General features: G+C 70.8%; 2 protein-coding genes across 6 annotated transcripts; one reads left to right on the forward strand and one right to left on the reverse strand.

The window, feature by feature from the left end:
- The first annotated feature begins 1,734 nt into the window (after window positions 1-1,734).
- HDGFL2 (HDGF like 2) lies at window positions 1,735-17,056 on the forward strand. 4 transcript variants are annotated; one of them, XM_062185493.1, is made up of 16 exons: window positions 1,735-1,882; window positions 5,067-5,143; window positions 5,227-5,365; window positions 10,930-11,127; window positions 12,430-12,546; window positions 12,631-12,702; window positions 13,170-13,326; window positions 13,417-13,492; window positions 13,584-13,890; window positions 14,106-14,209; window positions 14,899-14,972; window positions 15,175-15,245; window positions 15,446-15,547; window positions 15,646-15,844; window positions 16,363-16,492; window positions 16,736-17,056. In XM_062185493.1, exons 1-16 carry the CDS (start codon window positions 1,811-1,813, stop codon window positions 16,833-16,835), a joined length of 1,995 nt encoding a protein of 664 aa, XP_062041477.1. In that variant the 5' UTR covers window positions 1,735-1,810; the 3' UTR covers window positions 16,836-17,056. The 4 variants fall into 4 exon arrangements, with proteins under 4 accessions (XP_062041477.1, XP_062041478.1, XP_062041479.1 ...); XM_062185494.1 differs by having other exon boundaries at window positions 16,739-17,056; XM_062185495.1 differs by having other exon boundaries at window positions 13,173-13,326; window positions 16,739-17,056.
- Window positions 17,048-27,417, reverse strand: PLIN4 (perilipin 4). 2 transcript variants are annotated; one of them, XM_062185492.1, is made up of 8 exons: window positions 27,362-27,417; window positions 25,307-25,371; window positions 24,776-24,905; window positions 24,079-24,134; window positions 19,939-22,891; window positions 19,641-19,828; window positions 18,626-18,703; window positions 17,048-18,513 (listed from the first exon to the last, which is right to left on the reverse strand). In XM_062185492.1, the coding sequence occupies exons 2-8, from the start codon at window positions 25,352-25,354 to the stop codon at window positions 18,181-18,183; spliced, it is 3,786 nt and encodes a 1,261-aa protein (XP_062041476.1). In that variant the 5' UTR covers window positions 25,355-25,371; window positions 27,362-27,417; the 3' UTR covers window positions 17,048-18,180. The 2 variants fall into 2 exon arrangements, with proteins under 2 accessions (XP_062041476.1, XP_062041475.1); XM_062185491.1 differs by having other exon boundaries at window positions 19,939-22,894.
- Between the last annotated feature and the right edge of the window lie 361 nt (window positions 27,418-27,778).

Consider the following 27,778-nt stretch of genomic DNA (forward strand, 5'->3'; position numbering starts at 1 on the left):
CGTCTTGAGCCACATTGGGGAGAAGCAGGACTGGAACCAGAGCCCCTCCAGAGCCGGTGCTGGCTCAGGCAGCTGCACCACAGGGGCCGGCGCCGAGGCGTGGTGGGCTGCCGGTTCGAGTCCCAGCTGCTCCACTTCCGACCCAGCTCTCTGCTATAGCCTGGGAAAGCAGCGGAAGATGGTCCAAGTCCTTGGGCCCCTGCACTTGTGTGGGAGACCCGGATGGAGCTCCTGGCTCCTGATCGGCACAGCTCCGGCCGTTGCAGCCATCTGGGCAGTGAACCAGCGGATGGAAGACCTCTCTCTCTCTCTCTCTCTGCCTCTCTGTAACTCTTTCAAATAAAATAAATCTTAAAAAAAAAAAAAGAAGCAAAGCAGACCCCGGGCTCGAACCCAGGCATTCTGATACCGGATGTAGTGTCCCAAGCACTGCCCCGACCACCGCTGTGCCCCATGCCCACCCCTGCTTTTTACTTTGTAAATACTCTCGGCCCTTCTAGAAGTTACAGCGCCCCCTTGCGGAAAATGTGGACATTGCCCAAAAAAAGGAGGGGGAGAAAGACGCTCTTTATCCCCAACCTCCGCACCCTAAGATTTCTCAGATTTATTTCCGTTTATTTGAAAGGCAAAGTAACAGGGAGAGAGATCTTCCACCGGCTGGCCCAGTCCCACAGGGCGGCCCCAGGTGCAGGGTGCGGAGTGACCACCAGGGGGCAGAGCTCACGGGGCTCCAGACTTTAACTCAAGCGGCAGTGGACGGCGCCTCTGCCCGCTGGCCTGCAGCCAACTCGGCTTGTGAAAGGTCAAGATTCTGGGGGCGGGGCTGTGGAGTAGCGCCTGCAGGGCCGGCATCCCATGCGGGCGCAGGTTCGAGTCCCGGCTGCTCCACTTCCCATCCAGCTCTCTGCTATGGCCTGGGAAAGCAGTGGACGATGGCCCAGGTCCTCGGGCCCCTGCACCCGCGTGGGGGACCTCCAAGGCCCCGCATTTTTCCGGCCCCGCCGCTTCCGTGCCGTTGGGCAGCGGACAGCACAACCCGACTTGGGAACGAAGCAGCAGCGGTTCGCGCATTTCCCGGCTGTTTATTCCCAGTCCCCTCCTCCCCCGCCTCACCCCGCTTTACCTAGGCCCCGCCCTCCTGAGCGAGCATTGGCTCTTCGCTGTTTGGAGTCGAACCTGTCCTCTCTTGATAGCCAATGGCCCGCCCCCTTTTAAGCACCGCCCCCTACCGTAGCCAATGCCCGCTTCCTACCTTCAGGCGCGTCTCTCACGGCACCCAATGGCCTGCATCCCTTCTTGAAGCCCCGCCTCCGTGGTGTCCTCTACATTGATTGGTTCTTGTTTCCTGTGCTAACCAATGGTCTGCCCGCTGCTTGAAGTGCCTCCGCCCGTGGCGGTCTAGGTCCCGCCCTCTCTCCTAAGCCTCGCCCCTAACTCCCTGAGCGCCTCGGTTTCCCTCCTCCCTTCTTTCCCCTTTCACCTCCCATAACCTCCGCCCCCTCCAATTAGACCTCTGGGTCACGCCCCTTGCTTCTGCCCGTTATCCAATCCCGTTAACTTGCTCTGCTCCAACCCCTCTTCTTATTGGCCCCCGCGCTTCTCCGTCCCCGCACGTGGTCCTGAGCGACAGCCATCCTGGCCGCTGACGGCCGGAGGGCGGGACTTCCGGAGTCCTGGAGCCCAATAAGTACGCGCCGGCCGGCTGCCCGGACGGCCGCCCCCGCCCCCTCGGCGTCCCGCTCCCGCCCCCGGCTTCGCCTCCCGCCGCCGCCGCCGCCGCTTTCCGCGGCCTGGGCCTCCCGCCGCCACCATGCCCTACGCCTTCAAGCCCGGGGACTTGGTGTTCGCCAAGATGAAGGGCTACCCGCACTGGCCGGCCCGGGTGAGGCCTCGCGGGAGATGGGCCCCGCGGGGGGGGTGGGGCCGCGGGGTCCCGGGTCTGGGGGGCCGGAGCTCGTGGGCTCGGGGGGCTGAGGGGGTCCCGGGGCCGGAGCTCGTGGGCTCGGGGGGCTGAGGGGGTCCCGGGGCCGGAGCTCGTGGGCTCGGGGGGCTGAGGGGGTCCCGGGGCCGGAGCTCGTGGGCTCGGGGGGCTGAGGGGGTCCCGGGGCTGCGGGGCTGGAGCTCGTGGGCTCGGGGGGCTGAGGGGTCCCGGGGCTGCGGGGCTGGAGCTCGTGGGCTCGGGGGGCTGAGGGGGTCCCGGGGCTGCGGGGCGGAGCTCGTGGGCTCGGGGGGCTGAGGGGGTCCCGGGGCTGCGGGGCGGAGCTCGTGGGCTCGGGGGGCTGAGGGGGTCCCGGGGCTGCGGGGCTGGAGCTCGTGGGCTCGGGGGGCTGAGGGGGTCCCGGGGCCGGAGCTCGTGGGCTCGGGGGGCTGAGGGGGTCCCGGGGCTGCGGGGCTGGAGCTCGTGGGCTCGGGGGGCTGAGGGGTCCCGGGGCTGCGGGGCTGGAGCTCGTGGGCTCGGGGGGCTGAGGGGGTCCCGGGGCTGCGGGGCGGAGCTCGTGGGCTCGGGGGGCTGAGGGGGTCCCGGGGCTGCGGGGCTGGAGCTCGTGGGCTCGGGGGGCTGAGGGGGTCCCGGGGCCGGAGCTCGTGGGCTCGGGGGGCTGAGGGGGTCCCGGGGCTGCGGGGCTGGAGCTCGTGGGCTCGGGGGGCTGAGGGGTCCCGGGGCTGCGGGGCTGGAGCTCGTGGGCTCGGGGGGCTGAGGGGGTCCCGGGGCTGCGGGGCGGAGCTCGTGGGCTCGGGGGGCTGAGGGGGTCCCGGGGCTGCGGGGCTGGAGCTCGTGGGCTCGGGGGGCTGAGGGGGTCCCGGGGCCGGAGCTCGTGGGCTCGGGGGGCTGAGGGGTCCCGGGGCTGCGGGGCTGGAGCTCGTGGGCTCGGGGGGCTGAGGGGGTCCCGGGGCTGGGGGCGGAGCTCGTGGGCTCGGGGGGCTGAGGGGGTCCCGGGGCTGGGGGCGGGGCTCGGGGGGCTGAGGGGGTCCCGGGGCCGGAGCTCGTGGGCTCGGGGGGCTGAGGGGGTCCCGGGGCCGGAGCTCGTGGGCTCGGGGGGCTGAGGGGGTCCCGGGGCCGGAGCTCGTGGGCTCGGGGGGCTGAGGGGGTCCCGGGGCTGGGGGCGGAGCTCGTGGGCTCGGGGGGCTGAGGGGGTCCCGGGGCTGGGGGCGGGGCTCGGGGGGCTGAGGGGGTCCCGGGGCTGGAGCTCGTGGGCTCGGGGGGCTGAGGGGGTCCCAGGGCTTGGGGGCGGGGTCTGGGGGGCTGAGGGGGTCCCGGGGCTGGAGCTCGTGGGCTTGGGGAGCTGAGGGGGTCCCGGGGCCGGAGCTCGTGGGCTCGGGGGCTGAGGGGGTCCCGGGGCTTGGGGGCGGGGTCTGGGGGGCTGAGGGGGTCCCGGGGCTGGAGCTCGTGGGCTCGGGGGGCTGAGGGGGTCCCGGGGCCGGAGCTCGTGGGCTCGGGGGGCTGAGGGGGTCCCGGGGCTTGGGGGCGGGGTCTGGGGGGCTGAGGGGGTCCCGGGGCTGGGGCCGGCGTCCGAGGCAGGAGTGCTCGGGGGTCCAGGCCCGTGGGAGCTGATACTTGGGGACCTGGGGGTGCCCCACCCGGAGCCCCGAGCGCTGGGGTTCGCGGGCCTGACGGAGCCAATACCCGGGGTCTCTGGGCCTGCGGGTGGCTGAGCCTGGGAGAGCTGAGCGCCCACACTGGGGAGGGGGCTGGGGCTGGAGGGGCGAGGTCCCCGCCCCCCCCCCCGGAGGCCGAGCGGGTTGGCGCTGGGGGTCCCGGGCTCTGTGTTGGGGGGCTGCAGAGGCGGGGGCTGGAAGCACAGAGAGAGGGGCTTGGCCCCGAGGCTGGGGCCAGGGGTGAAAATGGGGCTTCTCGCTGAGCCGGGGGTGCCTGCATCTCTGAATGAGGGGCCCGGCGGTGAGGACGAGGGTCCCTGGGGGTTCCCCAAGGCCGGGCTCCCACGCAGGAGGCTAGAGGGGCCAGGGAGAGCCGCGTTGGAGGGGGTCGAGACCCCCAGCGTCAAGGGGAAGCCAGAGGGCTGGGCCAAGGGGACCGCGGGTTCCCCTCTGGGGGCGTCTGGGGTCCCAGGTTTGCAGGGGTGGGGTTACAGGGCCTGTCACCGGGGCAGGAGTGCGGGGCGGGGACCCGGAGGCCGATGGCAGCCCCAGGTTGTAGGGTTCAGGTTGACCCCGGGCTGAAGGAATGTGGGGTGCGGGAAGTGGCTGCGGGAGCCAGAGCCGGGCCCGGGCCTGGGGTGGTCGGGAGCTGGGGTGCCCGGAGCACTTGCCGGGCTGGGCCTGGGGGGTCGGGGGCTGGGGGGTGCCGGGCCGGCCCGGGCCTGGGGGGTCGGGGGCTGGGGTGTGCTGGCCGGGCCCCCAGGAGCCCAGGACTTCGAGCAGTCGGGAGGAGGCCGGGAGGGTCGCGCGGCCACCCGGAGCTGGGATGAGTGGCCGGCCCCGCTGACCTGCGCGCTCCCTGTCCCGGGGAGAGCGGAGCGCTGGAGCCCCGCACTTCCTCCTCTTCCTCCGGTCTGGGCCCAGCGCTCCGCTCGCCGGAGCCCCCGCCTCCTTCCCCCACTCCCCACTCTGCGGCTCCCCGAGCCCTGATTGGAAGTGAAGGGGCTGCGAGCCTCTTGTGGGGAGGTGACTGACAGCTGCCGGAGCCCATGGGCCGGCGGGGAGAGGGTGGGACTTCCTGGATGCTCAGGGCCTGTCTCCCGCAGCCCACCCCCCACCCTCTGCCTCCTTGGAGCGCCTGGCTGCCTGAGCTCCTGCCGGCTGGAGGGTCCCGGGGGAGGGTCCTGGGCGCTCGCAGAGGCCGAGCGTGACCCCACCCCGTGCTGGCGTCAGGGCCCCGTTTGCTCAGGTGGAACGCGGCCTTAGCATCAGCTCCCTTATGGGGGGGCCGGGGGGCGCAGGGGGTCCCCCGAAGCGTGCAGGTGCCTGATGGGACGGCGACGCCGGTTCCGGGCTGGAGGGTCCCCCTCCTCCGGGCGCGCTTCCCCTCGAGTAGCTGGAGCAATTCGGGGCGCGGTCCCGGGTCGGGGCCCCACCCCACCCCAGCCGCCCCTCATGGCCTCTCCCTGCAGATCGATGACATCGCCGACGGCGCTGTGAAGCCCCCTCCCAACAAGTACCCCATCTTCTTCTTCGGCACGCACGAGACGTAAGTGTCCCCAGCCGGGGCTCGGCGTCTCCCGGGGTCCTCGGGGGGCCTGGCTCTGACCGGCCCGCGCTCACTCTCTCCAGAGCCTTCCTGGGGCCCAAGGACCTGTTCCCCTACGACAAATGTAAAGACAAGTACGGCAAGCCCAACAAGAGGAAAGGCTTCAACGAGGGGCTGTGGGAGATCCAGAACAACCCCCACGCCAGCTACAGCGCCCCTCCGGTGAGTGCCGGGGCCGCGGGCCGGGTGGGGGCCCCTGAGTGGGTGCGGAGCGGCCCGGAGCCCTTACAGGGCGTAGCCACAGCCAGGGAAGCCGCTTGTCCTACCGGGGAGAGAACCATGGCTCTGACCCACAGCCCCGCCGCCCCGTCGGTCAGAGCTCAGACTGAGGGGGGAGAGCCAGGATGGTCTGTGACTGTGGGGGTGGGGGGCAGACGGGTGTCTGCACAGGGAGGCCTCTAGCAAAGCAGAGGGCCGGCTGGGGGCCGAGGAGGCCGGGGCTCCGGGCCCTGCCCCTGAGCCGCGGGGGAGGAAGGGCCGAGCTGGCCGGGGAGAGGTAAGGGGAGCCGGAGCCGGCGCGGGCCGCCCGAGGCTTTGGTTTCCTGGGCAGAGGCAGGGGCGGTTTGGTAGCACCTGGTCCTGCCTCACACCTGCGGCCTGCAGGGGGTCTGGCCGAGAGCTCGTGAGGGTCTGTGGCGCCCCCCCCCCCCCCCCCCGTGCGCTCTGTGAGGGCCCAGGATGCTGGCCTCACCTTCCGGGAGCCCACGGGTGGGGACTGGGGGTTCACTCGGCAAACATCTCTTGAGAGCCAGGGGTTTGGCAGTGTCTCCAGGGGAGGGGGCGGATTGCACAGTGCGGTGCGTGGCGGGGGCTGGCCCCACCGTGTCTCGGCCTCAGCTGCCCCCCCCCCCTCCGGTGAACGGGCTGGAGGAAGTCAGGTTTCTGGCGCTACCTCAAGTCCGGGGCTTCGGTTACGTCCCCGGCTGATTGCCGCACGGTGAGTCATCGCGCCGTGTAATATTTATTGGACACCCACAGCTCGCCAGGTACCGCGGAGATGCTGCCCTCGAGGAAAAGAAGCTCAAAGTAACGCTGACCGCGCCCCAGGAGGGCCCCTGGCAGGCGGGGTCGGCAGCCCCCACGGCGCCTCCCTGGGGAGCCTGGCTTCCCGGGCTGTGCCCCTGGAGACGCGGGTGGAGCAGCGCGGACCGAGCACGCCCCGGGTGCAGCCGTGCCTACGCGTGCGTGGCTCTGCGTGCCCGGGGCCCTGTGCAGTCCGCTGGCTCTCGCCCCAAGTGGCCACAAAGGCCAGGGCTGGGCAGAGCCAAAGCCGGGAGCCTGGATGGAGTTCCATCCAGGCCTCTCCTGTGGGGGCAGGGACCCCCACGCGCGCCGTGCTCGGCTGCCTCCTGTCCACTGAGGGGTTGTAAGGGGAGCGACCGGTGTGGGCTCTGGCCCTGCAGGCGGCCGCCGGCCCCCAGGTGCGTTGTGTCCTGGCAGTGGCTGGGGTGGGTGGTATTTTTTTGCATCGTAAAGATGAGCGGACGGAGGCGCTTGCTCACCTGCCCAGAGAGAGCTCGCAACGTCCGCACCTGCTGACGGAGTTCCGCAGTGAGGGGCGGGGCCGGGCTGGGCCGCCGTCTGCCGTTGAGAGCTGCCGGGGCACTGCGGGGGCCTTGGGCGGCGTCTCGAGCCTGTGCCCCCTTGGTGCCAGGATGACCCCCAATGACAGTCACACTGACCAGAGCGCCCAGGAGACCCACATCACCCCGTGGCTGAGAACCGTCGACCTATTGATTTATTTTTATCTGAACTCGAGAGGCAGAGACTGAGAGCCGCGGGGTTCACTCCCCAGATGTGCGCGGTGGCCCCAGCTGGGGCTGAAGCTGGAAGCAGCGGTCGGCTCGGCCTCCCGTGTGGGTGGCAGGGACCCAGTCCCTTGAGCCATGCCCGCTGCCTCAGGGGTCCGGAGGCAGACGCTGCCGTCTTGGACGCGATGTCTTGGCCACTGGCCCAGGTGCCTGCCCAGGGGTCCTCACGCCTTAGCCGATGGGGGGTGCAGGGCCTGCGTGTGGGCCCCGTGCTGCACGGGCTGGGGGCAGGGTGGCAGAGGACGGCCTGGGAGGGACCTCTCCCCAGGGCCAGGACCCCCGCCAGGTGGGCAGGTGGACCTGGCTCCGGGACCCCCTGCTTGCCCCGTACCTCGGGCCCCGGCGTCCTGTGGAGCGCCGTGGTGCCGGCCTCTGCCAGGTAGGTGCTCGGCAGTACGCACAGGCTGCGCGGGCACCTGGGGCGTGGCGGCCAGGCTGGGCGTGGCCTCCCCGTCCGCTCCTCCTTCCCTCGGCCGTGGGACTTGGGTGTGTGATCGGAAGTTGAAGTCCCGAGTTCGCCCGGACCTCTCAGTGTGGATCGGACTCCCCAACGCCTCCGATGGAAGGCAGGGCCCACCCCGCCCCTCCCCTCCTCTGGCAGCAGAGGCCCAGCTGCGTGCGCAGACGGGGGAGGGGGCCGGTCATGAGCCCGGAGACTCGGTTTCCCCAGCTGTGAAGCCTGGTGGTGTCCCCGTCCCCGCCGGCTGCGGGCGCACAGGTCGGGCCCGGATGTCTGGCGCTGGGGGGAGCGTGCAGTGGCTGAGGCTCCCGGACCCAGGCCGACCATGACCCTGAGCCGTGAGCCAGGACGTCGCTCCCAGCCTGGGAGGTGCTGATGCTGGCCTGCTCGCGGAGCCCTGAGCCGCCCCCGGTGCCACGGGGCACCCCGTCTCGCGGTGCGCCTGGCGGGGAGCCCTCCGAAGACGCCCAGAGCCCGTGTGAGCGCGCCGGCCGGAAGTGCCGCTGCTGCCTCCCGGCCTCTTCACCCTGGGGCTCTGCCTGCCCCGGCCGCGTTTCCTCTGTCGGAGACCGCGAGGGTCCCCGCTGGCCCCGTAGACAAAACCCGCTGGCTCTGTCAACACCTGGTTCTCATTTCTGGTTTGCCTGGTCTGCCCGGGGCTGGCCCGGGCTCCCAGCAGCTCCTCGCGGTGGGGAAAGCAGAGGGGGCAGGGGGCAGGGGCCCAGCCCTGGTGTCTGTGCGGCCTGGGGCGGCTCCTCCCTGCGCCTCCCAGCCGCACTGTCTGCCCCTTGCTCCGGCCGTGCCGTGGGCCTGGCCCTGACACTCTGCTCACCTACTCCTCCTCGAGCCGTCCTCACGTCTCCCGCGCCTGCTTCCGCACCGCGGCCCCCGGCCCCCAGCTCAGCCGGATCCCAGGAGATGGGGCTTTTTTATCCCAATGTTTTTTTAAGTGGCGATAAAATTCGCATGGTATGAAAGTCGCCGTTTTAGCCATTTAAAATTGTACCCACCGTGGCTGTCGGCACGTTCACCGTGCTGCGCAGCCGTCACAGTTGTCTGATTCTGGAACATTCCCACCACCCCACACCGTGGGGTCCCTCCAGCTCCCCGCAGCCCTGTCCCTGTGTGGCCGCGGTGCACGGCGTCTCCTGCGCCCCTGCCCCTTGGGTTTCGTCACAGAACTGTTTTTGATTGCTGTTCGCGTGGTTGTCAGAGCGTGCGTTTTAAAGACTGATGCTCTCGGGTACGACGTTAGCTGGCACTCGGGAAGCAGCCGTGTGGGTGACCTGGGAGACTTTCCTTGTGGGGGGGCTGCACTCTGCGTGCTGGGAGCTGCGGCGGCCACTTCTCACGCTGTGCGGTGTGGCTTACTCCTCTGTCACCCAGGGCAGGCCGGGTCTCCCGTAGGTGGCACCCAGGGCAGGCCGGGTCTCCCGTAGGTGGCACCCAGGGCAGGCCGGGTCTCCCACAGACAGTACCCAGGGCAGGCCGGGTCTCCCACAGACAGTACCCAGGGCAGGCTGGGTCTCCCGTAGGTGGCACCCAGGGCAGGCCGGGTCTCCCGTAGGTGTCACCCAGGGCAGGCCGGGTCTCCCGTAGGTGTCACCCAGGGCAGGCTGGGTCTCCCACAGATGGCACCCAGGGCAGGCCGGGTCTCCCACAGACGGTACCCAGGGCAGGCCGGGTCTCCCGTGGGTGGCACCCAGGGGACTGCTGGGTCTCCCACAGGTGGCACCAGGGCAGGCTGGGTCTTTCTTGGGCACATAGCAGGTGTCCTGTGGCTTACTCCTCTGTCACCCAGGGCAGGCCGGGTCTCCCACAGACGGTACCCAGGGCAGGCCGGGTCTCCCGTAGGTGGCACCCAGGGCAGGCCGGGTCTCCCACAGACGGTACCCAGGGCAGGCCGGGTCTCCCGTAGGTGGCACCCAGGGCAGGCCGGGTCTCCCACAGACAGTACCCAGGGCAGGCCGGGTCTCCCGTAGGTGGCACCCAGGGCAGGCCGGGTCTCCCACAGACGGTACCCAGGGCAGGCCGGGTCTCCCGTAGGTGGCACCCAGGGCAGGCCGGGTCTCCCACAGATGGCACCCAGGGCAGGCTGGGTCTCCCGTAGGTGGCACCCAGGGCAGGCCGGGTCTCCCACAGACGGTACCCAGGGCAGGCCGGGTCTTTCTTGGGCACATAGCAGGTGTCCTGTGGCGTTTGCTGACTGACTCGGTGATGGTTGAACACAGCCGGGGCTCACGCACGTCCCTCCAGCGAGCTTAGAGTGACTTCCCCTGTGCCATCTTGTGGTCGACGTTGGGCACCGGGCACCCCCTCCCCGGAGCGTCTCCGTCTTCGTCTGCCGGCCTCTGCCCGTGGTGGGGGGACCCTCGTTCATCCACTGCTGCTCTCCGGCAGGCGCCCCCGCCCCGTGCCCCCCACGTGCTGCCGCCGGCTCCTCCATGAGTTGCCGGCCCTCAGAGGGGCCGGGAGCGCCCACCTTTCTTAATCCTTCTGCCAGAGTTTCCTCTGCCTGTCACGGGTGGCACTGTGCTCTGGTCATCGTCTCCTCTGACCGTCAGCTCCGGGGTGCGGGGACCAGGGGTACACCTGCCCCGCCCGGCATGGGCCGACGCCAGCGCCTCGGCAGACTGGTGTGTGCCGGCCGTGTGTGTGGCTGTCAGGGCTTGTTTGTAGATTTATTTTTTTTTTTATTTTTTATTTTTTGACAGGCAAAGTGGATAGTGAGAGAGAGAGAGAGAAAGGTCTTCCTTTTTGCCATTGGTTCACCCTCCAATGGCCACTGCGGCTGGCGCATCTCGCTGATCCGAAGGCAGGAGCCAGGTGCTTCTCCTGGTCTCCCATGGGGTGCAGGGCCCAAGGACTGGGGCCATCCTCCACTGCCTTCCCGGGCCATAGCAGAGAGCTGGCCTGGAAGAGGGGCAACCGGGACAGAATCCGGTGCCCCAACCGGGACTAGAACCCGGTGTGCCGGCGCCGCAAGGCGGAGGATTAGCCTGTTAAGCCATGGCGCCGGCCTGTTTTATTTATTTTAAAGGCAGAGTTAGCAGAGAGGGAGAGAGGGGTCTTCCACCTGCCGGTTCGCTTCCCAATGGCTGCAACAGCCCGGGCTGGGCCAGGCCAAAGCCAGGGGTCAGGAGCTTCTTCCGGGGCGCCCAAGCACGTGGGGCGTCCTCGGCTGCCCTCCCAAGCGCATCAGCCGGGACTCGATCCGGCGCCCACGTGGGCTGTCGGCGCTGTCTGCAGTGACAGCCCGCGCATCCTGTGAGGTCGAGGCAGTGGACGTGGACCCGAGCCCCAAAGAAGCCGACGGCCGTGGCCCAGGCGTAACCGAGCGCCATGGCATGGCCGGCCTTCTGAGCTCAGCCTGTGGACCCTGGCGGGGAGGCGGCGGCCCTCTGGGGGGCAGGCCCGCCTTGGGGGCGCGGGGTGACGCGCCGCCTCTCCCCCAGCCCGTGAGTTCCTCTGACAGCGAGGCCCCCGAGGCCGACCCAGCCGGCAGGAGCGACACCGACGAGGACGAGGACCGGGGGGTCATGGCTGTCACAGCCGTGACCGCCACAGCCGGCAGCGACCGGATGGAGAGCGACTCGGACTCCGACAAGAGCAGTGACAACAGCGGCCTGAAGCGGAAGACGTCGGCGCTGAAGGTGAGCGCCGCCCGCTCCCCCTCGCCGGGTGGGAGCCCCCAGAGCCCCGCAGCCCCCGCTTCCCGGGTGCCCTCCCCCCAGAGAGCAAGCCCCGCCTGCGCAGCCACGCCCCCGTACCGCTCGTCCACTCCTGTCTGCACGTTTCCCCTCAGTGGGCCCCCACGGTGGCTCTGTCTGAGCCCCCAGCCCCCGGCCTCCGCTCTCAGGTTAGCCCTGGTCAGTTTGTTGGGGGTTACCTCTTAACTTTCTTGCAACTTGCGTTACTGCGTGATCCCCTTAGCCACACCAGGGAAGGCGTCATTTGAAAGAGTTACAGAGAGAGGGAGAGAGAGGTCTTCCATCCGCCGGGTCATTCCCCAATTGATTGCAATGACCGGAGCTGTACCGATCAGGAGCCAGGAGCTGCATCCGGGTCTCCCACGTGGGTGCAGGGGCCCAGCACTTGGGCCATCGTCCACTGCTTTCCCAGGCCACAGCAGGGAGCTGGACCGGAAGTGGAGCAGCCAGGACTCAAACCGGCGCCCCTATGGGATGCCAGTGCAACAGGCGGGGGCTTTACCCGCTGCGCCCCGGCCCCGGCCCCTCCTGTGCCAGGTTCCCTTCCGAGGAGGGCACTGGACATGCGTTGCCGCGGCCTCCCCACACCCATGGCTTCTCTTGCCAGCTGACCGAGCGGCCCCAGCACAGAGCCCCCTGCGTTTTCACAGGCTGGTTCTCGCTCGGGTCTTGTCCTTTGTCTTTGAAAACTGGCTTGTTTATTTGGCAGTCAGAACTTGCACTTGTTGGTTCCCTGGCCGCAACCCCGGGGCTGGGCCAGGCTGGGGCCAGGAGCTCCATCCGGGTCTCCCACACGGGTGCAGGGGTCAAGCACTCGGGCCGTCTTCTGCTGCCCTCCCCGGTGCACTAGCAGGAAGTGCAGCAGCTGGGACTCGAACCCGTGCCTATGAGGGATGCTGGCATGGCAGGCTTGAGCCAGGCCGGCAGGCCCCAGCACTGGCCCCGGTTTATTTTTGTTTTCAAAATTCTTGTATTTGGAAGGCAGAGCAGTAGAGACCTTGGGTCTGTTGGGCCTTTCCCCAGCCGGGGCTGGGCCGGGGGCTCCCAGGGGGCGACGGGGGCGCCCGTACTTGGCCGGGGTGTGGGTCAGAGGCGGGGCAGCTGGGATGGAGCTGCACTCCGTGTGGGTCGCCGGCGTTGCAGACGGGGGCTTCACCGGAAGGTTCCGGAGCTGCCCGACCCGGGCTGGGAGCGTCCGTGAGCGGCTCCGCGCCCGCCCGCTGACCCCGCGGCCTCCCCCCGCAGATGTCCCTCTCCAAACGAGCTCGCAAGGCCTCCAGCGACCGGGAGCGAGCCAGCGCGTCCCCGTCCGACGACGAGAACTCGGAGAGCTCCTCGGAGTCCGAGAAGACCAGCGACCAGGTGAGCGGGTGGCCCGGACGGGGCCGGGGGCAGGGAGGGGCTCCCATGCGGCCGCGGCCCCTACAGCTCCTTCTCGCCCCGCAGGACTTCACCCCCGAGAAGAAAGCGGTGGTCCGGGGGCCGCGGCGGGGGCCCCCGGGGGGCCGCAAGAAGCAGGTAGAGCTGTGTGGTCTCGCGCCGCGTGCGGTGGGCGCTTCGTGGGCGGTGGCTCTGACCCGCACTGCCCCAGGGGCAGGCCGTCCCCGCGGCGCCCACCCCAGGGCACGGACGCGTCTGGGGCGTCGGCTGGGGGGGCCGTCGTGTGTGTGGTGACGGGGCCTGCCGTGTATGCACGGTGCCGTGTCCGTGAGTGCCCAAGTGTGTGATGGGTATGTACTGTGCGTGTCCGAGCACGCTGTGTGTGCGGGTGTGCGTTTGTGGACCCACGCCTGCCTGTAGGTGGGGCGAAGCCAGTGAGAACCCTGGGGGTCGCACTTGCTCCCGTGAGGCTGTGGGCCCCCCTGGCGGCGAGGGGGCGGGCTGTGCCTGCAGGTGCTGGGACAGGGCGGAGCCGTGAGAGCCCAGGGGGCTGGCGGGGCGGGGCCGACCCAGTCCTCCCCCGACGAGGCCCCGCCTCTCCCCAGAAGGCGCCCTCTGCCTCGGACTCGGACTGCAGGGCGGAGTCGGACGGGGCCAAGGAGGAGCCCGCGGCCGCGGCGGGGTCGGCGTCGCCCTCGTCGTCCCCGTCGTCCTCCTCGGACTCGGACGTCTCCGTCAAGAAACCGCGGGGGAGGAAGCCAGGTAGGGCCTGCCCTCCTGTGGCCCCACCGCGCCCCGGGCGGCCCCGCGGCCTGGAGAGGCCGCGTGTGCGAGGGTCGCCCCTTCCCGCAGCCGAGAAGCCGCCCCCGAAGCCCCGAGGGCGGAAGCCGAAGGCCGAGCAGCCCCCGCCCAGCTCCAGCAGCGACAGGTGGGTGCCAGGTGGGTGCCGGCCGGGGCGGGGGCCTGGGGGGCCGCGGACGCCGCCCCCTCTCACGCCCCGCCCGCCCGCCCGCCCGCAGCGACAGCGACGAGGTGGACCGCATCAGCGAGTGGAAGCGGCGGGACGCGGCGCGGCGGCGGGAGCTGGAGGCGCGGCGGCGGCGCGAGCAGGAGGAGGAGCTGCGGCGGCTGCGCGAGCAGGAGAAGCAGGAGAAGGAGCAGAGGGAGCGGCGGCGGGAGCGGGCCGGGCGCGGGGCCAGCGGCGGCAGCAGCGGCGAGGAGGCGCGGGACGACGAGCAGCCCGTGAGGAAGCGCGGCCGCCGGGGCCGGGGCCGCGGGCCGCCGTCCTCCTCCGACTCGGAGCCCGAGGCCGCGCCCGAGAGGGAGGTGTGTGCGCCGCCCCTGCCCCGGCCACCGCCCTCCTGCGGGAGAGCGAGGAGACCGCCGTCCGCGTCTTCACCCGGGCACAGGGGTGTGGCCGCCCTGCAGCCGCTGGGCAGGCGGGCGCTGACCCCTCTGGGTGGAGCCGCCGTGCAGGGTGGGCCGGGCACGGGTCCCAAGGGTGGCCTTTGGTGGGAGCACCATGCGTCTCTCTGCTGCAGGCCAAGAAGCCGCCTAAGAAGCCGCCCCCTCAAAGCACCGAGTCGTCGCGGAAGCCGGGCCCGAAGGAGAAGAGAGGGCGGCCCGAGGAGCGGCCCCGAGCCAAGTGAGCACCGCCCCGGCCCTGCCTCCCCGCCCTGGTCCCGGGGCGGTGGCCTCTGTGCCGTCCGAGTCAGGCCCTGGTCATCTGGTCCTGGGGTTGTGCAGGCAACTCCAGGCCCGTGGCTGTCCCCTGGGTTCCGTCCCCTGATGCCGTGGTGGCTGCCATGCCGGGGGGCTCCTGATAGGGAGTGGGAGGGGCCGGCCCCCTGACAGCGAGGAGCGCGGTGGCCACGCCCCAGCCTGGTGGCCTTGTTAGATGCGCCTCTTCCAAAGGCGGAACAGCTGAGATGGTCACCTGCTGCTTCAGTCCCCGCAGGGTCACAATGGCCAGGGCGGGGCTGGGCCTGAGCCAGGAGCTGGAGCTCCATGCGGGTCTCGAGTGGGTGGTAGGGGCCTCCCCAGGCGTGGCCCAGTGGGGTTGGTTCTGAGGTCGGGGCCGGCCTGTGATGCGCCTGCCAGTGCGTGTGCACAGCACAAGGCATGCTGGGACGCAGGGCCGAGGCCCGAGGCCCACGGCTCTCCGCGGCCCCTGCCGGACTTAGGCCACGACGGAGCCTCGCTCCCCCCTCAGACCCAGTTCCCAGGGCCTCCTGAGGCTGTGTCCCGCGGGGGGTGTGGTCCGCCCCGAGGCCCTAGGGCTGCTCACAGGGAGAGGCCTCGTCCAGGCCCAGCTGAGGGAGCACCTTTCCACAGGCCCGTGAAGGCGGAGCGGACCCGAAAGCGGTCCGAGGGGCTCCCGCCGGACAGGAAGGTGGAGAAGAAGAGAGGTGAGCGCGTGGCGGCCAGCCCTGCCCACAGCCCTGCCCCCAGACGTGGGCCGCCAGAGCCTGGGCCCAGGCTCCCGTCACTTGGACCCTGTGGACCTGTGCAGGGCGGGGACCTGAGACTCCTCCGCGCCTGGGCCCCCTGACCCCTGATCCCCCCTCTCCTGACCCCGACCCCTGACCCCTGACCTCTCTCCCGGCCCAGAACCCTCCGTGGAGGAGAAGCTACAGAAGCTGCACAGCGAGATCAAGTTTGCCCTGAAGGTGGACAACCCGGTGAGCCCCACCCACCCCCCCCCGTGGCGTCCTGTCGGGGGCCCCACCCTGTGCCCTGGGCTCCCCCCGCAGTCAGGAGGTGGGTCCCTGGGGGTCCTGTGCCGCCTGCGTGGGAGCGGCCGGGGCCTCCAGCCGAGGTGCCTGGCCCCTGCTTGCCTGTCGGCCTCGGGCCCCTCACTTGCCCCCCCCCCCCCCCGCAGGACGTGAAGCGGTGTCTCGGGGCGCTGGAGCAGCTGGGGACCCTGCAGGTGACGTCACAGATCCTGCAGAAGAACACAGATGTGGTGGCCACGCTGAAGAAGGTGCCCGGCGAGGGGGAGGGGCCGGGGGGACTGCCCGTGGCGTCGCTGAGGCCCCCTGCGCCTGGTGACCCCTGGTGACCCTGCTTCCCGGCGGCCAGATTCGCCGCTACAAAGCCAACAAGGACGTGATGGAGAAGGCGGCGGAAGTCTACACGCGGCTCAAGTCGCGGGTGCTGGGGCCGAAGATCGAGGCCATCCAGAAAGCCAACAAGACAGGGCCGGACAAAGAGAGGGCCGAGGAGAAGCTGGGGGCAGAGGAGCCCCCCAAGGAGAAGGCGGAGGACGAGCCGAGCACCGGTGAGGGCCCCGGGGAGCTGCGTGCCCTAGGAGGGAGCCTGGCTCCGCCCTGCCCGCCCTGGCCGGCGCTGCCTCCCTGGGGTGGCCGGTGAGGGTGTTGGGATTGTGCCGCGGGCCAGGCAGGAGCCCTGACCGCACGCCCAGCTCCGTGACACCTGTGTAACCTGCCTGTGTGTCTGCCGGGCTGGGGCGCGGGGGCTCCCGGGGAGGGTGCTCCCCAGCGGCTGCTGACGGAGGCTTGGGGGTGGCCGACGCTCTGATGGTGTTGGCCGGGGTTCGGCTGGAGGCCCCTTGGTTTCTGTCCCAGGCCGCGGCTGGCTTTTCCCATGTCGCTCAGCTCTGGGCCAGCTGCAGTGGGGAACCCTTGGGGATGTGGCTGCTGGGGGCCCAGGGCCCAGCCCGTGGGACAGTCACGGTGCACTGGGAGGGCGACGCTGGGCAGGCTGGCTCGCTCGGCGTGGCAAGGGGAGGGGTCTCCGCCGAGCGCCCAGCATTCTGCCGTGGGCCTGTCCCCACAGAGCTGTCAGCCCCCGTGAACGGCGAGGCCCTGTCCCAGAAGGAGGAGAGCGTGGAGGACAAGGAGGCCGAGGGTGGGCAGCACTCGGAGGGGGGCCCGCGGTGCGGCTCCCCCGAAGACCTGCACAACGAGTGAGTGGGGGGCTGGGCTCTGCCCGCTGCCTGGGTCTCCTCCAGGAGTGGCCCACGCGGGCACCCGTCAGCAGCACCGGCCGCCTGGGCCCACGGCTGGCGTGTGTGTGTGTGTGTGGCGGGGCTGCCAGGCCGACCGGCTTCAGGGGGCGGCAGGAGCCAGGAAGCCGCGCCCCACCCCTCCCCTGCGGGCAGAGACGGGGCCGGAGGGTCCTCACACCGCCCTCGCTCTGCCCCCCCCAGCAGCCCGCGGGAGGGCCCCGACCTGGACGGGCCCGGGAGCGAGCGGCCGGAGCGCGAGCGGGTGCGGCTGGACTCGGAGTCCCTGGACGAGGAGAGCTGAGCGCGGCCCTGGCCCCGGCCCGAGCGCAGCCCCTGGCGCTCCTGGGACTGCCCACGTCCTGCCCCAGCCTCCCGGGAGAGCCGAGAACTTTTGGGGAACGCTGTGCTGTTCGTTTGTATTTGTCCCCCTGGGTTTTTTCTGCCTAATTTCTGTGATTTCCGATCGCCATGAAATGACTATAAAGGGTTTTTTAATGAAAAACAAATCACTTTTATTGGTTTGCCAGCGGCCTTGGGCAGCAGGGGCTGGACAAGGCGTCCACTGGGGAACAAGGGGTTGGGCTGCGGCCACCTTGGGCGGAGGGTGCTGGCTGCCCAGCCCAAGCCTGCGGGCTGGGGAGCGAGGCCTGTCAGGGCACAGGATGGCGATCGTCCTGGGAACCCGGGCCTGAGCCTCCGTCCCGCCCCCCTGCCCCGGGCGACGCCCGAATCACCAGCCCCACGCGGGGCACAGCAGCAGGACAGTGCTGTGTGACCTTGGGCTGCTTGTCCCTGAGGTAACCCCGGCGTCCAGGCACTGGCAGCGTCTGGCCAGGGCTCCCAGCCGCTACCATGACCGAGCCCCGGGGCAGGGGCTTCCTGTGCGGCCGTGGCCCCGTGGGGTTTGGATGGACTTCAGGCGAAGTCCCAGGGCCTGGTCTCTGTGGCTGGCACGGCGTGTGGGGACGGTGACAAGGCTCGGGGGCTCCCGGGTGTCCCGAGGCTGTACCCAAGGTGCCAGCTTCCCCAGTCAGAGCCGTGCTGACGTGGTGACCCCACTGGGGCCTGCTGGCTCCTGGAGGGCCTAGGCCATTGCCTGGGGAGAGGGTGCTCACTGCTGTCCCACGGGCTCTTGGGCGGCCGGGGGAGCTGGGTGGACCCGCGGCCCACGGCGTCCTCCGCTCCCTGGCGGCCCCCTGCTGGCCACGCTGGGGCACAGCAGGGGCTGTGGGGACTGCTCAGTGGCATTCTGGGATTTTCTGGCTCAAGGGGCCGTGGTTCTTGGCGGAGAACAGGGCTGTCCGGGGCCTGGGGTCAAGCTGGTGGCTCTGGGACCAGACGGTGGGGCTGGAGGTGCCCCCTTCAGGGAGGGAGGGGTCTCGGAGGAGGGGTTAGTGAAGCGAGGCCCTCGGGGGCTTGGGCACCTGGCCGTGTATCTCCTAACGGGAGTGCTTGCGAGCGAGCGTTGGCTGCAGGCCCTCGGTCAGCGGTCTGAGGCTCCTAGCTCGGGACGGGGTCGGGGGAGGCACAGCGGAATGGCGGCGTGGCTGAACCTGGCGCCTCCCCGCTGCAGGCCCACAAAGGACCCACGGCTGGCTCTGGCCAGCAGGGAGGGCAGGAATGGCTCCGGGGCAGGTGCACGGCCCCTACAGCTGCTGCCCGCGGGGGAGCGAGGCGAAGGGCCCCACCAGCCAGCCGAGCGGGGGGCTGTGCTGCAGGCCCTCCAGCCGCCGCTCCAGCGCCTGCCACGCCTGGCTCACGGCCTTGCGGCTCTGGGCCAGGTGCTCAGCGGGCAGCTCCTGCACGCAGCCCGCCGCGGCCACGATGCCGTAGAGGTCGCAGAGGCTGTGCCGCGCCCGCCCAAGCAGCTGCTGCAGCTCCGGCGGGAGGCCCTGCAGCCCCAAGGCCAGGCCGCTGTAGGCTCGGTGGAGCTGCTGGATGAAGCCGCGGGCCTGGGCCAGGGCCCGGTCGCCGTCCCCCTGGGGAGGAGGCGGAGAGGTGAGTGCCCCGAGGGCGGGGACGGGGCTGGGGACAGGGGTGGGCTCAGCCCTGCCTGGGGAACCTGGAGGGGGCCCGTGTGCTTGGGGGTACCTGGAGGGGGCCCGTATCCTCCGTGGCTCCTGTGCCCTGGTCCAGAGCCGGCTGCACCGAAGCCTGCGTGTTCTCAATCTGGAAAGAGAGCCTGGTGGGGGGGCTGGCTGCGTGGCGAGGGCCCGTCGGGCGGGGGGCCATTCGGAGGCTCCCGGGCGTGGGGGGAAGGCCATGCCCTGGCTCACGGCCCGCGGCGGCCGTCACCCACTCGCGCCGCACATCAGCGAGGCTGTGCCCACCCCGGCTCCCCGGTGCCCTGGGGGCCGACTCCACCTCCTGGCGGTGGCCTGCACACTCCCGCCTGGGCAGCATCTCCTGCCGGCCCCAGCCACGCTCGGTCCCTGCTGTCCCAGGGCCGCTGGCCTCAGCCTGGGCTCCGAGCTGCCTTCCCGTGGGCCTCTCCTGGCCCCAGGCCCCTCACGGCTTCTGCTCGGAGTAGCGCGCTGCCTGGGCTTACCTCGGGTGTTTGTTTAGCTCCCCAGAATGCAGCAGCCCCCCAGGGGCCAGCCGTCCTCTCGGTGGGCAGAGGGACCCCGCCCCGTCCTCAGACGGCGGACCCCAGCTGCTCCGCCCACCCTGCCCCAGGCGGGTGCTGCCCCAGAGGTCGCCTCCCTGCCTCTGGCTGGGGGCATGACGTCTCTCTGACAGGGTCCTCTTGCCAGACACCAGGTCAGCTGCCCGCCCGGAGTGCCCACAGCTGGCCGTGGGGTGCGGGGCCCTCAGCCAGCAGTGACCTGGCCCCCAGGGGATTGGAGGAGGCAGGGCCCCTGTGCACAGCGCCCTGTGTGGGGAGACTGCTCCGGCTGGGGTGCCCGTCTCCTGGATGCCAAGCAAGTCGCCCTCAGCCCCGCCCTGTCCCAGGCAGCTGAGCCTGGCCGTGCCTGCCCCCAGCGCCTCCCCAGGGGCTCGCTGTTCTGGCCCCGCCTGCTTCCCTGCACCCAGGACAGCTGGCTCGGGGGCCCTGCCCGCGGGGCTGTCGCTCACCGGGTGCCGTGGGGGTTGGGGCGGCACTCACCAGCTGGAAGGACTCGTGGAGCCGGGCCAGCGCCGCCCTGGCCTGGAACTGGCCGTGCTGCAGGTGGCTCAGGGCGTGCTCGAAAGCCCGCTGCCGGAAGGCGGCCGCCAGGTCGCCCAGACGGACGAAGTAGCTGCCCCGGTCGGCCGAGAGCACCGTGGGCTCGGGCTGGGAGGCAGCCAGCCGGGCTGGAGAGACAGGCGGCGGGCGAGGCACAGGCCCCTCGGTTAGGCCGCTGCGCCCGCCCAGGGGGCCCGCTGAGGGTGGCCCGAACCCTTCCCTGGCGTCCCGCCCTTACCTTGCTCCTCGGCGGTCATGGGGTGGAAGATCTCCCCCAGCCCCTCGAACTCGTCCCGCAGCTCCGAGAAGCCTGTGGGCCCCTCACACTGCCCGGCCCGCTCACCGCCTGGCATGGCCACGTCGGGGGCAGTGTCCTCGCTGACCGGGGTGGCCTCCTGGGCTGCGGCGAGGGTGTCTCGGGGGCTCAGAGCAGCTGGCCCCCTGCCTGTGTTGCTGGCCCTGTCACTGCCCCAGGCGGCGTCCTCGGGAGCTGGGGGCAGCGCGTGGACAGCCCCGAGGCTGGCGTGCACAGCCCCCAAGGCGTCTTCTGCCCCAGTGAGCCCAGAGGACACGGCGGCCTTGGTGGCCCCCTGGCCCCCCTGGACAGCCCCGGTGGCCATATTCATAGCACCAGTCACCGCGCTGCGGACGGCGTCTGTGGTGCCCGTCAGGGCACTGTGGGTCGTGGTCAGCCCACGTTGAACAGCTCCTGGGAGCCCAGCGGAAACCTCGTCTCTCGAGCCTGGGAGGACCGTTTTCAAAGTGTCCAGACCACCCTGGATGGCCCCTTTGATACCTGTGACCCCGCTGCAGACGGCGGTCTTGGTGCCTGTCAGCACGGCCTTGCTGGTATCCACCCCGGTCTGGACGGTGCCCTTGGCCACGTTCATAGCCTCAGTGAGCCCAGCGGACACGGTGTCCTTGGTGCCGGTCAGCACGGCCTTGCTGGTGTCCACCCCGGTCTGGACAGTGCCCTTGGCCATGTTCATAGCCCCAGTGAGCCCAGCGGACACGGTGTCCTTGGTGCCGGTCAGCACGGCCTTGCTGGTGTCCACCCCGGTCTGGACGGTGCCCTTGGCCACGTTCATAGCCCCAGTGAGCCCAGCGGACACGGTGTCCTTGGTGCCGGTCAGCACGGCCTTGCTGGTGTCGAGTCCAGTCTGGACGGTGCCCTTGGCCACGTTCACAGCCCCTGTGAGCCCAGCGGACACGGTGTCCTTGGTGCCGGTCAGCACGGCCTTGCTGGTGTCGAGTCCAGTCTGGACGGTGCCCTTGGCCACGTTCACAGCCCCAGTGAGCCCAGCGGACACGGTGTCCTTGGTGCCGGTCAGCACGGCCTTGCTGGTGTCGAGCCCGGTCTGGACGGTGCCCTTGGCCACGTTCATAGCCCCAGTGAGCCCAGCGGACACGGTGTCCTTGGTGCCGGTCAGCACGGCCTTGCTGGTATCCACCCCGGTCTGGACGGTGCCCTTGGCCATGTTCATAGCCCCAGTGAGCCCAGCGGACACGGTATCCTTGGTGCCGGTCAGCACGGCCTTGCTGGTGTCCACCCCGGTCTGGACGGTGCCCTTGGCCATGTTCATAGCCCCTGTGAGCCCAGCGGACACGGTATCCTTGGTGCCGGTCAGCACGGCCTTGCTGGTGTCGAGCCCAGTCTGGACGGTGCCCTTGGCCATGTTCATAGCCCCAGAGAGCCCAGCGGACACGGTATCCTTGGTGCCGGTCAGCACGGCCTTGCTGGTGTCCAGGCCACCTTGGACGGTGCCCTTGGCCACGTTCACAGCCCCTGTGAGCCCAGCGGACACGGTGTCCTTGGTGCCGGTCAGCACAGCCTTGCTAGTGTCCACCCCGGTCTGGACGGTGCCCTTGGCCATGTTCATAGCCCCTGTGAGCCCAGCGGACACGGTGTCCTTGGTGCCGGTCAGCACGGCCTTGCTGGTGTCCACCCCGGTCTGGACGGTGCCCTTGGCCATGTTCATAGCCCCAGAGAGCCCAGCGGACACGGTGTCCTTGGTGCCGGTCAGCACAGCCTTGCTGGTGTCGAGCCCAGTCTGGACGGTGCCCTTGGCCACGTTCATAGCCCCAGTGAGCCCAGCGGACACAGTGTCCTTGGTGCCGGTCAGCACGGCCTTGCTGGTGTCGAGCCCGGTCTGGACGGTGCCCTTGGCCATGTTCATAGCCCCAGTGAGCCCAGCGGACACGGTGTCCTTGGTGCCGGTCAGCACAGCCTTGCTGGTGTCGAGCCCAGTCTGGACGGTGCCCTTGGCCACGTTCATAGCCCCAGAGAGCCCAGCGGACACGGTATCCTTGGTGCCGGTCAGCACGGCCTTGCTGGTGTCCAGGCCACCTTGGACGGTGCCCTTGGCCACGTTCACAGCCCCTGTGAGCCCAGCGGACACGGTGTCCTTGGTGCCGGTCAGCACGGCCTTGCTAGTGTCCACCCCGGTCTGGACGGTGCCCTTGGCCATGTTCATAGCCCCTGTGAGCCCAGCGGACACGGTATCCTTGGTGCCGGTCAGCACGGCCTTGCTGGTGTCGAGCCCAGTCTGGACGGTGCCCTTGGCCACGTTCATAGCCCCAGTGAGCCCAGCGGACACGGTGTCCTTGGTGCCGGTCAGCACGGCCTTGCTGGTGTCGAGCCCAGTCTGGACGGTGCCCTTGGCCACGTTCACAGCTCCAGTGAGCCCAGCGGACACAGTGTCCTTGGTGCCGGTCAGCACGGCCTTGCTGGTGTCCACTCCGGTCTGGACGGTGCCCTTGGCCACGTTCATAGCCCCAGTGAGCCCAGCGGACACAGTGTCCTTGGTGCCGGTCAGCACAGCCTTGCTGGTGTCGAGCCCGGTCTGGATGGTGCCCTTGGCCACGTTCATAGCCCCAGTGAGCCCAGCGGACACGGTGTCCTTGGTGCCGGTCAGCACGGCCTTGCTGGTGTCCACCCCAGTCTGGACGGTGCCCTTGGCCATGTTCATAGCCCCAGTGAGCCCAGCGGACACGGTGTCCTTGGTGCCGGTCAGCATGGCCTTGCTGGTGTCCAGGCCACCTTGCACAATGCCTTTGGCCACGCCCACTGCCCCCAGGACCCCAGTGGACAGTGCCTCCTTGGTGCCTGTGATGGCCGAGCAGGTGGTGCCCAGGCCTCCCTGGACCGCTCCCTTAGCTGCGTCCACCATGTTGGCCACCCCAGAGGTGATCTGCTGGGAAAGGACATGACAGTCAACAGGGTCCCCGCCCATGGATGCCCAGCGTCCTGGCTCGCATCCTCAATGGGAGGGCCCCCTGCCTGCAGCATGAGCGCCATGTGGCTCCTTCCAGCCCCGCACTTGCTCCCGTCCAGTCCCCGATGGCCAGGGCAGGTCCCTCCCACTGCTCGCACCCCGGCCACAGCTCCCCTGGTGGCACTTGGAGCCCGGTTTCTAGGGGGAGTGGGGGACGGGGCCACTGCTCAGGCACACACAGTGGCCCGCAGCTCTGGGACGGGGCCGCAGGGAGGGTCCAGGGAGGGGCTGCCCGGTATCCTGGGTAACTCCGGCTCCCTGCGGCCGGCTCCTGTCTGACCCAGGAAAACAGAACGCCCAGTGCTATTTTTAGTTAAGTTCTGTGTGTGCGGTGGGGGGGGGGGCTGCCCCCAGGGACGCGTGGCCACGTGTGGGGACATCCGTGGCTGCCGTGACTTGGGGGTGCGCCTGGCCTGGATCTGGGGCGGCCCCACCCCCGAGGACAGGAAGTGCTAGAACTCTTCCCGGCCCCTCCCCCCCAGACACCTGCCGAGAGACCCCCGGTTCTGATCCAGCGCCCCCATCCTCATCAGAAAAGCCGGGGTTAAGGGGAGCACCTCCTTCACAGGTGCTGGGGTCAGGACAAGGGGCCCGAGGCTGGGCGTGCAGCAGGTGCGCCGTTAGCGCGGTGACCGGAACGCGGGGTTGGCCCCACTGCCAGGGGAGCGGATCCGGGGCTGGCAGACGGGGAGTGCCGGAGGGGCTGTGCCCGGGGCAGAAGGGTTTCTGGGATTGGCCGCCTGGTGTGGCCGTCAGAGGGGTCCCTGGCGGCCCAGGACTGGGGGCGGGGCCAGTGCAGGTGGCCAGGCTGTCCCCCACTCCCACGTCTTGCCGGGTGGCTCCGCTTCCCCGAGCTCCTGGTGACCTGGAGGTCACGGAGTTCCTGCCAAAGAACCAGGCAGCCTGACACGGCGGCCGTGGCACCCTTCCATGGATGTGGGAACAGGTGCAGAGGGGAAGGGACCCCCAGGACCCCAAAGCAGGACCCCAGGGCTGTCCACCTCCTCCTCGGCCTGTGACACCCCCAGGAGGGGCCGCCCCGGGGGGCTCCTGCTGTGGGCAGGCGGCCGAGGCCCTCAGACCGGGCTTGGGGGCCCCCTCACCTCGTCTGTGGGTGGCTTCTCTGTCCCCTTGGCCGTCGGACCCAGCTCGGTGGCCCCTGTGGGGACAGGGCCCAGTCAGGGAGGGCGAGGGGTGTGGGTGGCCATTACACAACCCCCAGGCACAGCCAGGAAGGTCAGCAGTGTCCCAGCCTGCCCGCCAGGGACAGCAGGAGGGGACGTCCATGGCCGCGGCCCAGCTCCGCCACGGGCCCCTCCCCCACCGGGGTCTCCCCCCAAGTCCCTGGGGCCACCGGGTTAGGGTTAGGGTTAGGGTTAGGGTTAGGGTTAGGGTTAGGGTTAGGGTTAGGGGCACCCACTCCGCGCCCCGCCCGCCCGCGCGCGCCGCAGCTGCCAGCCGCCTGTCGGTCTTGGTATGTGGAACACAAGTCAGCTGCCCGGGGCTCTGGGCCTACGAGGCCTGGGCGGCGCCAAGGCCCCTGCCCCTGCACCGGCTGACCACGGCGGGGCTGGGTGAGCCCGGGAAAGTGGCTGCCGCGCTGTGGGGCCCAGACACACGGAGCACCCAGCCTGGGCCGCGGGGTGGGGGCAGGGACGCCGGGTGGGCGGCTCACTCCTGTCTGATGTCTCAGCTGCCCCCCCCGGCCGCACCAGACACAGAGCAGGGCTCCCCGACGGCCGGGTGCCCCTGCGAGGGGTATCCTTGCCTCAGGACCCCCCCACCCCGAGTCCCGCTCACCCTGAGCCTGGGGCGTGGCCCCCGCGGGGTCTTCGCGCGGCCGGGCGTCTCTCGCAGAGCCGTGGGCGTTGGCCAGGAGGTTCCGGGCAGACCCGAAGCCGGGCAGGGAGCTGAAGAAGCCGCCCAGGGTCTGCATTGGCACAGGGAGACGTGAGCCGGGGCCAAGGAGCACCAGGGAGCGTGGCACAGCCCGGGATCCCGGCACCCGGCACCGCGGGACGGCCGGGGAGGGAGGGGGGACGTGTCCCGGTCACTCTCAGCCTCAGTTTCCCCGCCTGGGCGATGGACACGTTCACCGCCCCCGCCTGAGGGAGGACGCCGTCCACCACGACCAGGGCCTTCCAGGACGCAGAGGGCCACCCGGGCTGGGGACGATGTGGGGACAGGAGGGGCAGTTGGCCTCGCAGCTCCCAGAGCCCGCCCCCACCCCCGCCTCTGGCCTGGGAAGGCCCTCTTTGGACCCCCGGCCGGGGAGGTCACCACCCCAGCAGCTGGGGTCTGCAGCCCTGGCCAGCGTCTGCCCTGCCTTACCTTGCCCTTGGCTTTGGGGGGCTCCCGGCTTCCCTCTGAGGTGGACATGGTGATGGTCTCCACAGCTGGGGGGCAGAGGAGGGGTGAGGGGGGTCCCGAGCGGCCCCAGGGCAGGGGAGAGGCAGAGGAGGGGTGAGGGGGGTCCTGAGCGGCCCCAGGGCAGGGGAGAGGCAGAGAAGGGGTGAGGGGCATCCTGAGCAGCCCCCAGGGCAGAGGAGGGGTGAGGGGGGGTCCCGAGCAGCACCCAGGGCAGGGGAGAGGCAGAGGAGGGGTGAGGGGCGTCCCGAGCAGCCCCCAGGATGGGAGGGGTGAGGGGGGTCCCAAGCAGCCTCCAGGGGAGGGATGAGGGGGGTCCTGAGCAGCCCCAGGGCAGGAGAGGGGTGAGGGGGTCCCGAGCAACCCCCAGAGCAGAGGAGGGGTGAGAGGGGTCCTGAGCAGCCCCTAGGGCAGAGGAGGGGTGAGGGGGTCCCGAGCAGCCCCCAGAGCAGAGTAGGGGTGAGGGGGGTCCTGAGCAGCCCCAGGGCAGGGGAGGGGTGAGGGGGTCCCGAGCAGCCCCAGGGCAGGGGAGGGGTGAGGGGGTCCCGAGCAACCCCCAGAGCAGAGGAGGGGTGAGGGGGGTGCTGAGCAGCCCCTAGGGCAGAGGAGGGGTGAGGGGGGTCCTGAGCAGCCCCCAGGGGAGGGGTGAGGGGGTCCTGAGCAGCCCCAGGGCAGGGGAGGGGTGAGGGGGTCCCGAGCAGCCCCAGGGCAGGGGAGGGGTGAGGGGGTCCCGAGCAACCCCCAGAGCAGAGGAGGGGTGAGGGGGGTCCCGAGCAGCCCCCAGAGCAGGGGAGGGGTGAGGGGGTCCCGAGCAGCCCCAGAGCAGAGGAAGGGTGAGGGGGGGTCCCAAGCAGCCCCAGAGCGGAGGAAGGGTGAGGGGGGGTCCCAAGCAGCCCCAGGGTAGGGGAGGGGTGAGGGGGTCCCGAGCAGCCCCAAGGCAGGGGAGGGGTGAGGGGGGTCCCGAGCAGCCCCAGAGCAGAGGAAGGGTGAGGGGGGTCCAGAGCAGCCCCAGGGCAGGGGAGGGGTGAGGGGGTCCCGAGCAGCCCCAGGGCAGGGGAGGGGTGAGGGGGTACCAAGCAACCCCCAGAGCAAAGGAGGGGTGAGGGGGGTCCTGAGCAGCCCCCAGGGCAGGGGAGGGGTGAGGGGGATCCTGAGCAGCCCCAGGGCAGGGGAGGGGTGAGGGAGTCCCGAGCAGCCCCAGGGCAGGGGAGGGGTGAGGGGTGTCCCGAGCAGCCCCAGGGCAGGGGAGGGGTGAGGGGGTACCAAGCAACCCCCAGAGCAGAGGAGGGGTGAGGGGGGTCCTGAGCAGCCCCCAGAATGGGAGGGGTGAGGGGGGTCCTGAGCAGCCCCAGAGCAGAGGAAGGGTGAGGGGGGGTCCAGAGCAGCCCCAGGGCAGGGGAGGGGTGAGGGGGTCCCGAGCAGCCCCAGGGCAGGGGAGGGGTGAGGGGGTACCAAGCAACCCCCAGAGCAGAGGAGGGGTGAGGGGGGTCCTGAGCAGCCCCCAGGGCAGGGGAGGGGTGAGGGGGTCCCGAGCAGCCCCCAGGGCAGGGGAGGGGTGAGGGGGTCCCGAGCAGTCCCAGGGCAGGGGAGGGGTGAGGGGTGTCCCGAGCAGCCCCAGGGCAGGGGAGGGGTGAGGGGGTCCCGAGCAGCCCCAGGGCAGGGGAGGGGTGAGGGGGTCCCGAGCAGCCCCTAGGGCAGAGGAGGGGTGAGGGGGGTCCTGAGCAGCCCCCAGGGCAGGGGAGGGGTGAGGGGGTCCCGAGCAGCCCCCAGGGCAGGGGAGGGGTGAGGGGGTCCCGAGCAGTCCCAGGGCAGGGGAGGGGTGAGGGGTGTCCCGAGCAGCCCCAGGGCAGGGGAGGGGTGAGGGGGTCCCGAGCAGCCCCAGGGCAGAGGAAGGGTGAGGGGGGGTCCCAAGCAGCCCCAGGGCAGGGGAGGGGTGAGGGGGGTCCCGAGCAGCCCCAGGACCCACCCGGGGGCCTGGCCTCACCCGGCTGTCACAGGAGCAGACCCAGCCCCGCTCACCTGGACCGCGCGGGCTCCCTCGGAGTGGCGGGCGGTGCGGCTGGCAGCCGGCTCTGCTCTCGGCTCCCAGGCCTTATAGGGTCTGGGGCGGGCGCGGGCCGGGCCGGCGGGGCTGGACGGTCACGTGCCTGGCAGCCGGGCCTGCACCTTTCCCCGACTCCCGGCCCCAGGCCGCTGCCAGCAGCGGCCGCCCGCACCAGGCCCAGTGACTCACGGCCCGCTGGGCTCCGCTCCTGGCCCCCAGGGCCCTCCCCACGGGCCCCTCCGCCTCCAGTCTCCTCCCGCAAGACGGGCACAGCTCAGATCCCTGCCCGGAGAACGTCTGTGCCTCGGTTTCCCTCCCAGACTCCTTACTGCGGCCCACAGCTGCCGGCCTCCGCCCGCCCTGCCTCCCTCCCTCTGCCCCGGCCACGCGGG

This window comes from Lepus europaeus, unplaced genomic scaffold (assembly GCF_033115175.1).
Source record: "Lepus europaeus isolate LE1 unplaced genomic scaffold, mLepTim1.pri SCAFFOLD_419, whole genome shotgun sequence".
In the NCBI taxonomy this organism is placed as follows: domain Eukaryota; kingdom Metazoa; phylum Chordata; class Mammalia; order Lagomorpha; family Leporidae; genus Lepus; species Lepus europaeus.

Excerpts from the sequence above, each read along its gene's own strand:
- HDGFL2 (XM_062185493.1), top strand. The coding sequence starts at position 1,811 with ATGCCCTACGCCTTCAAGCCCGGGGACTTGGTGTTCGCCAAGATGAAG. Across the intron at positions 12,547-12,630 it reads CCGAGAAGACCAGCGACCAG|GACTTCACCCCCGAGAAGAA; the intron begins GTGAGCGGGTGG and ends CTCGCCCCGCAG. Across the intron at positions 13,327-13,416 it reads ACCGCGGGGGAGGAAGCCAG|CCGAGAAGCCGCCCCCGAAG; the intron begins GTAGGGCCTGCC and ends CCCTTCCCGCAG.
- PLIN4 (XM_062185491.1), bottom strand. The coding sequence starts at position 25,354 with ATGTCCACCTCAGAGGGAAGCCGGGAGCCCCCCAAAGCCAAGGGCAAG. Across the intron at positions 24,135-24,775 it reads GGCCACGCCCCAGGCTCAGG|GGGCCACCGAGCTGGGTCCG; the intron begins GTGAGCGGGACT and ends CTGTCCCCACAG. Across the intron at positions 19,829-19,938 it reads CATGACCGCCGAGGAGCAAG|CCCGGCTGGCTGCCTCCCAG; the intron begins GTAAGGGCGGGA and ends CTGTCTCTCCAG.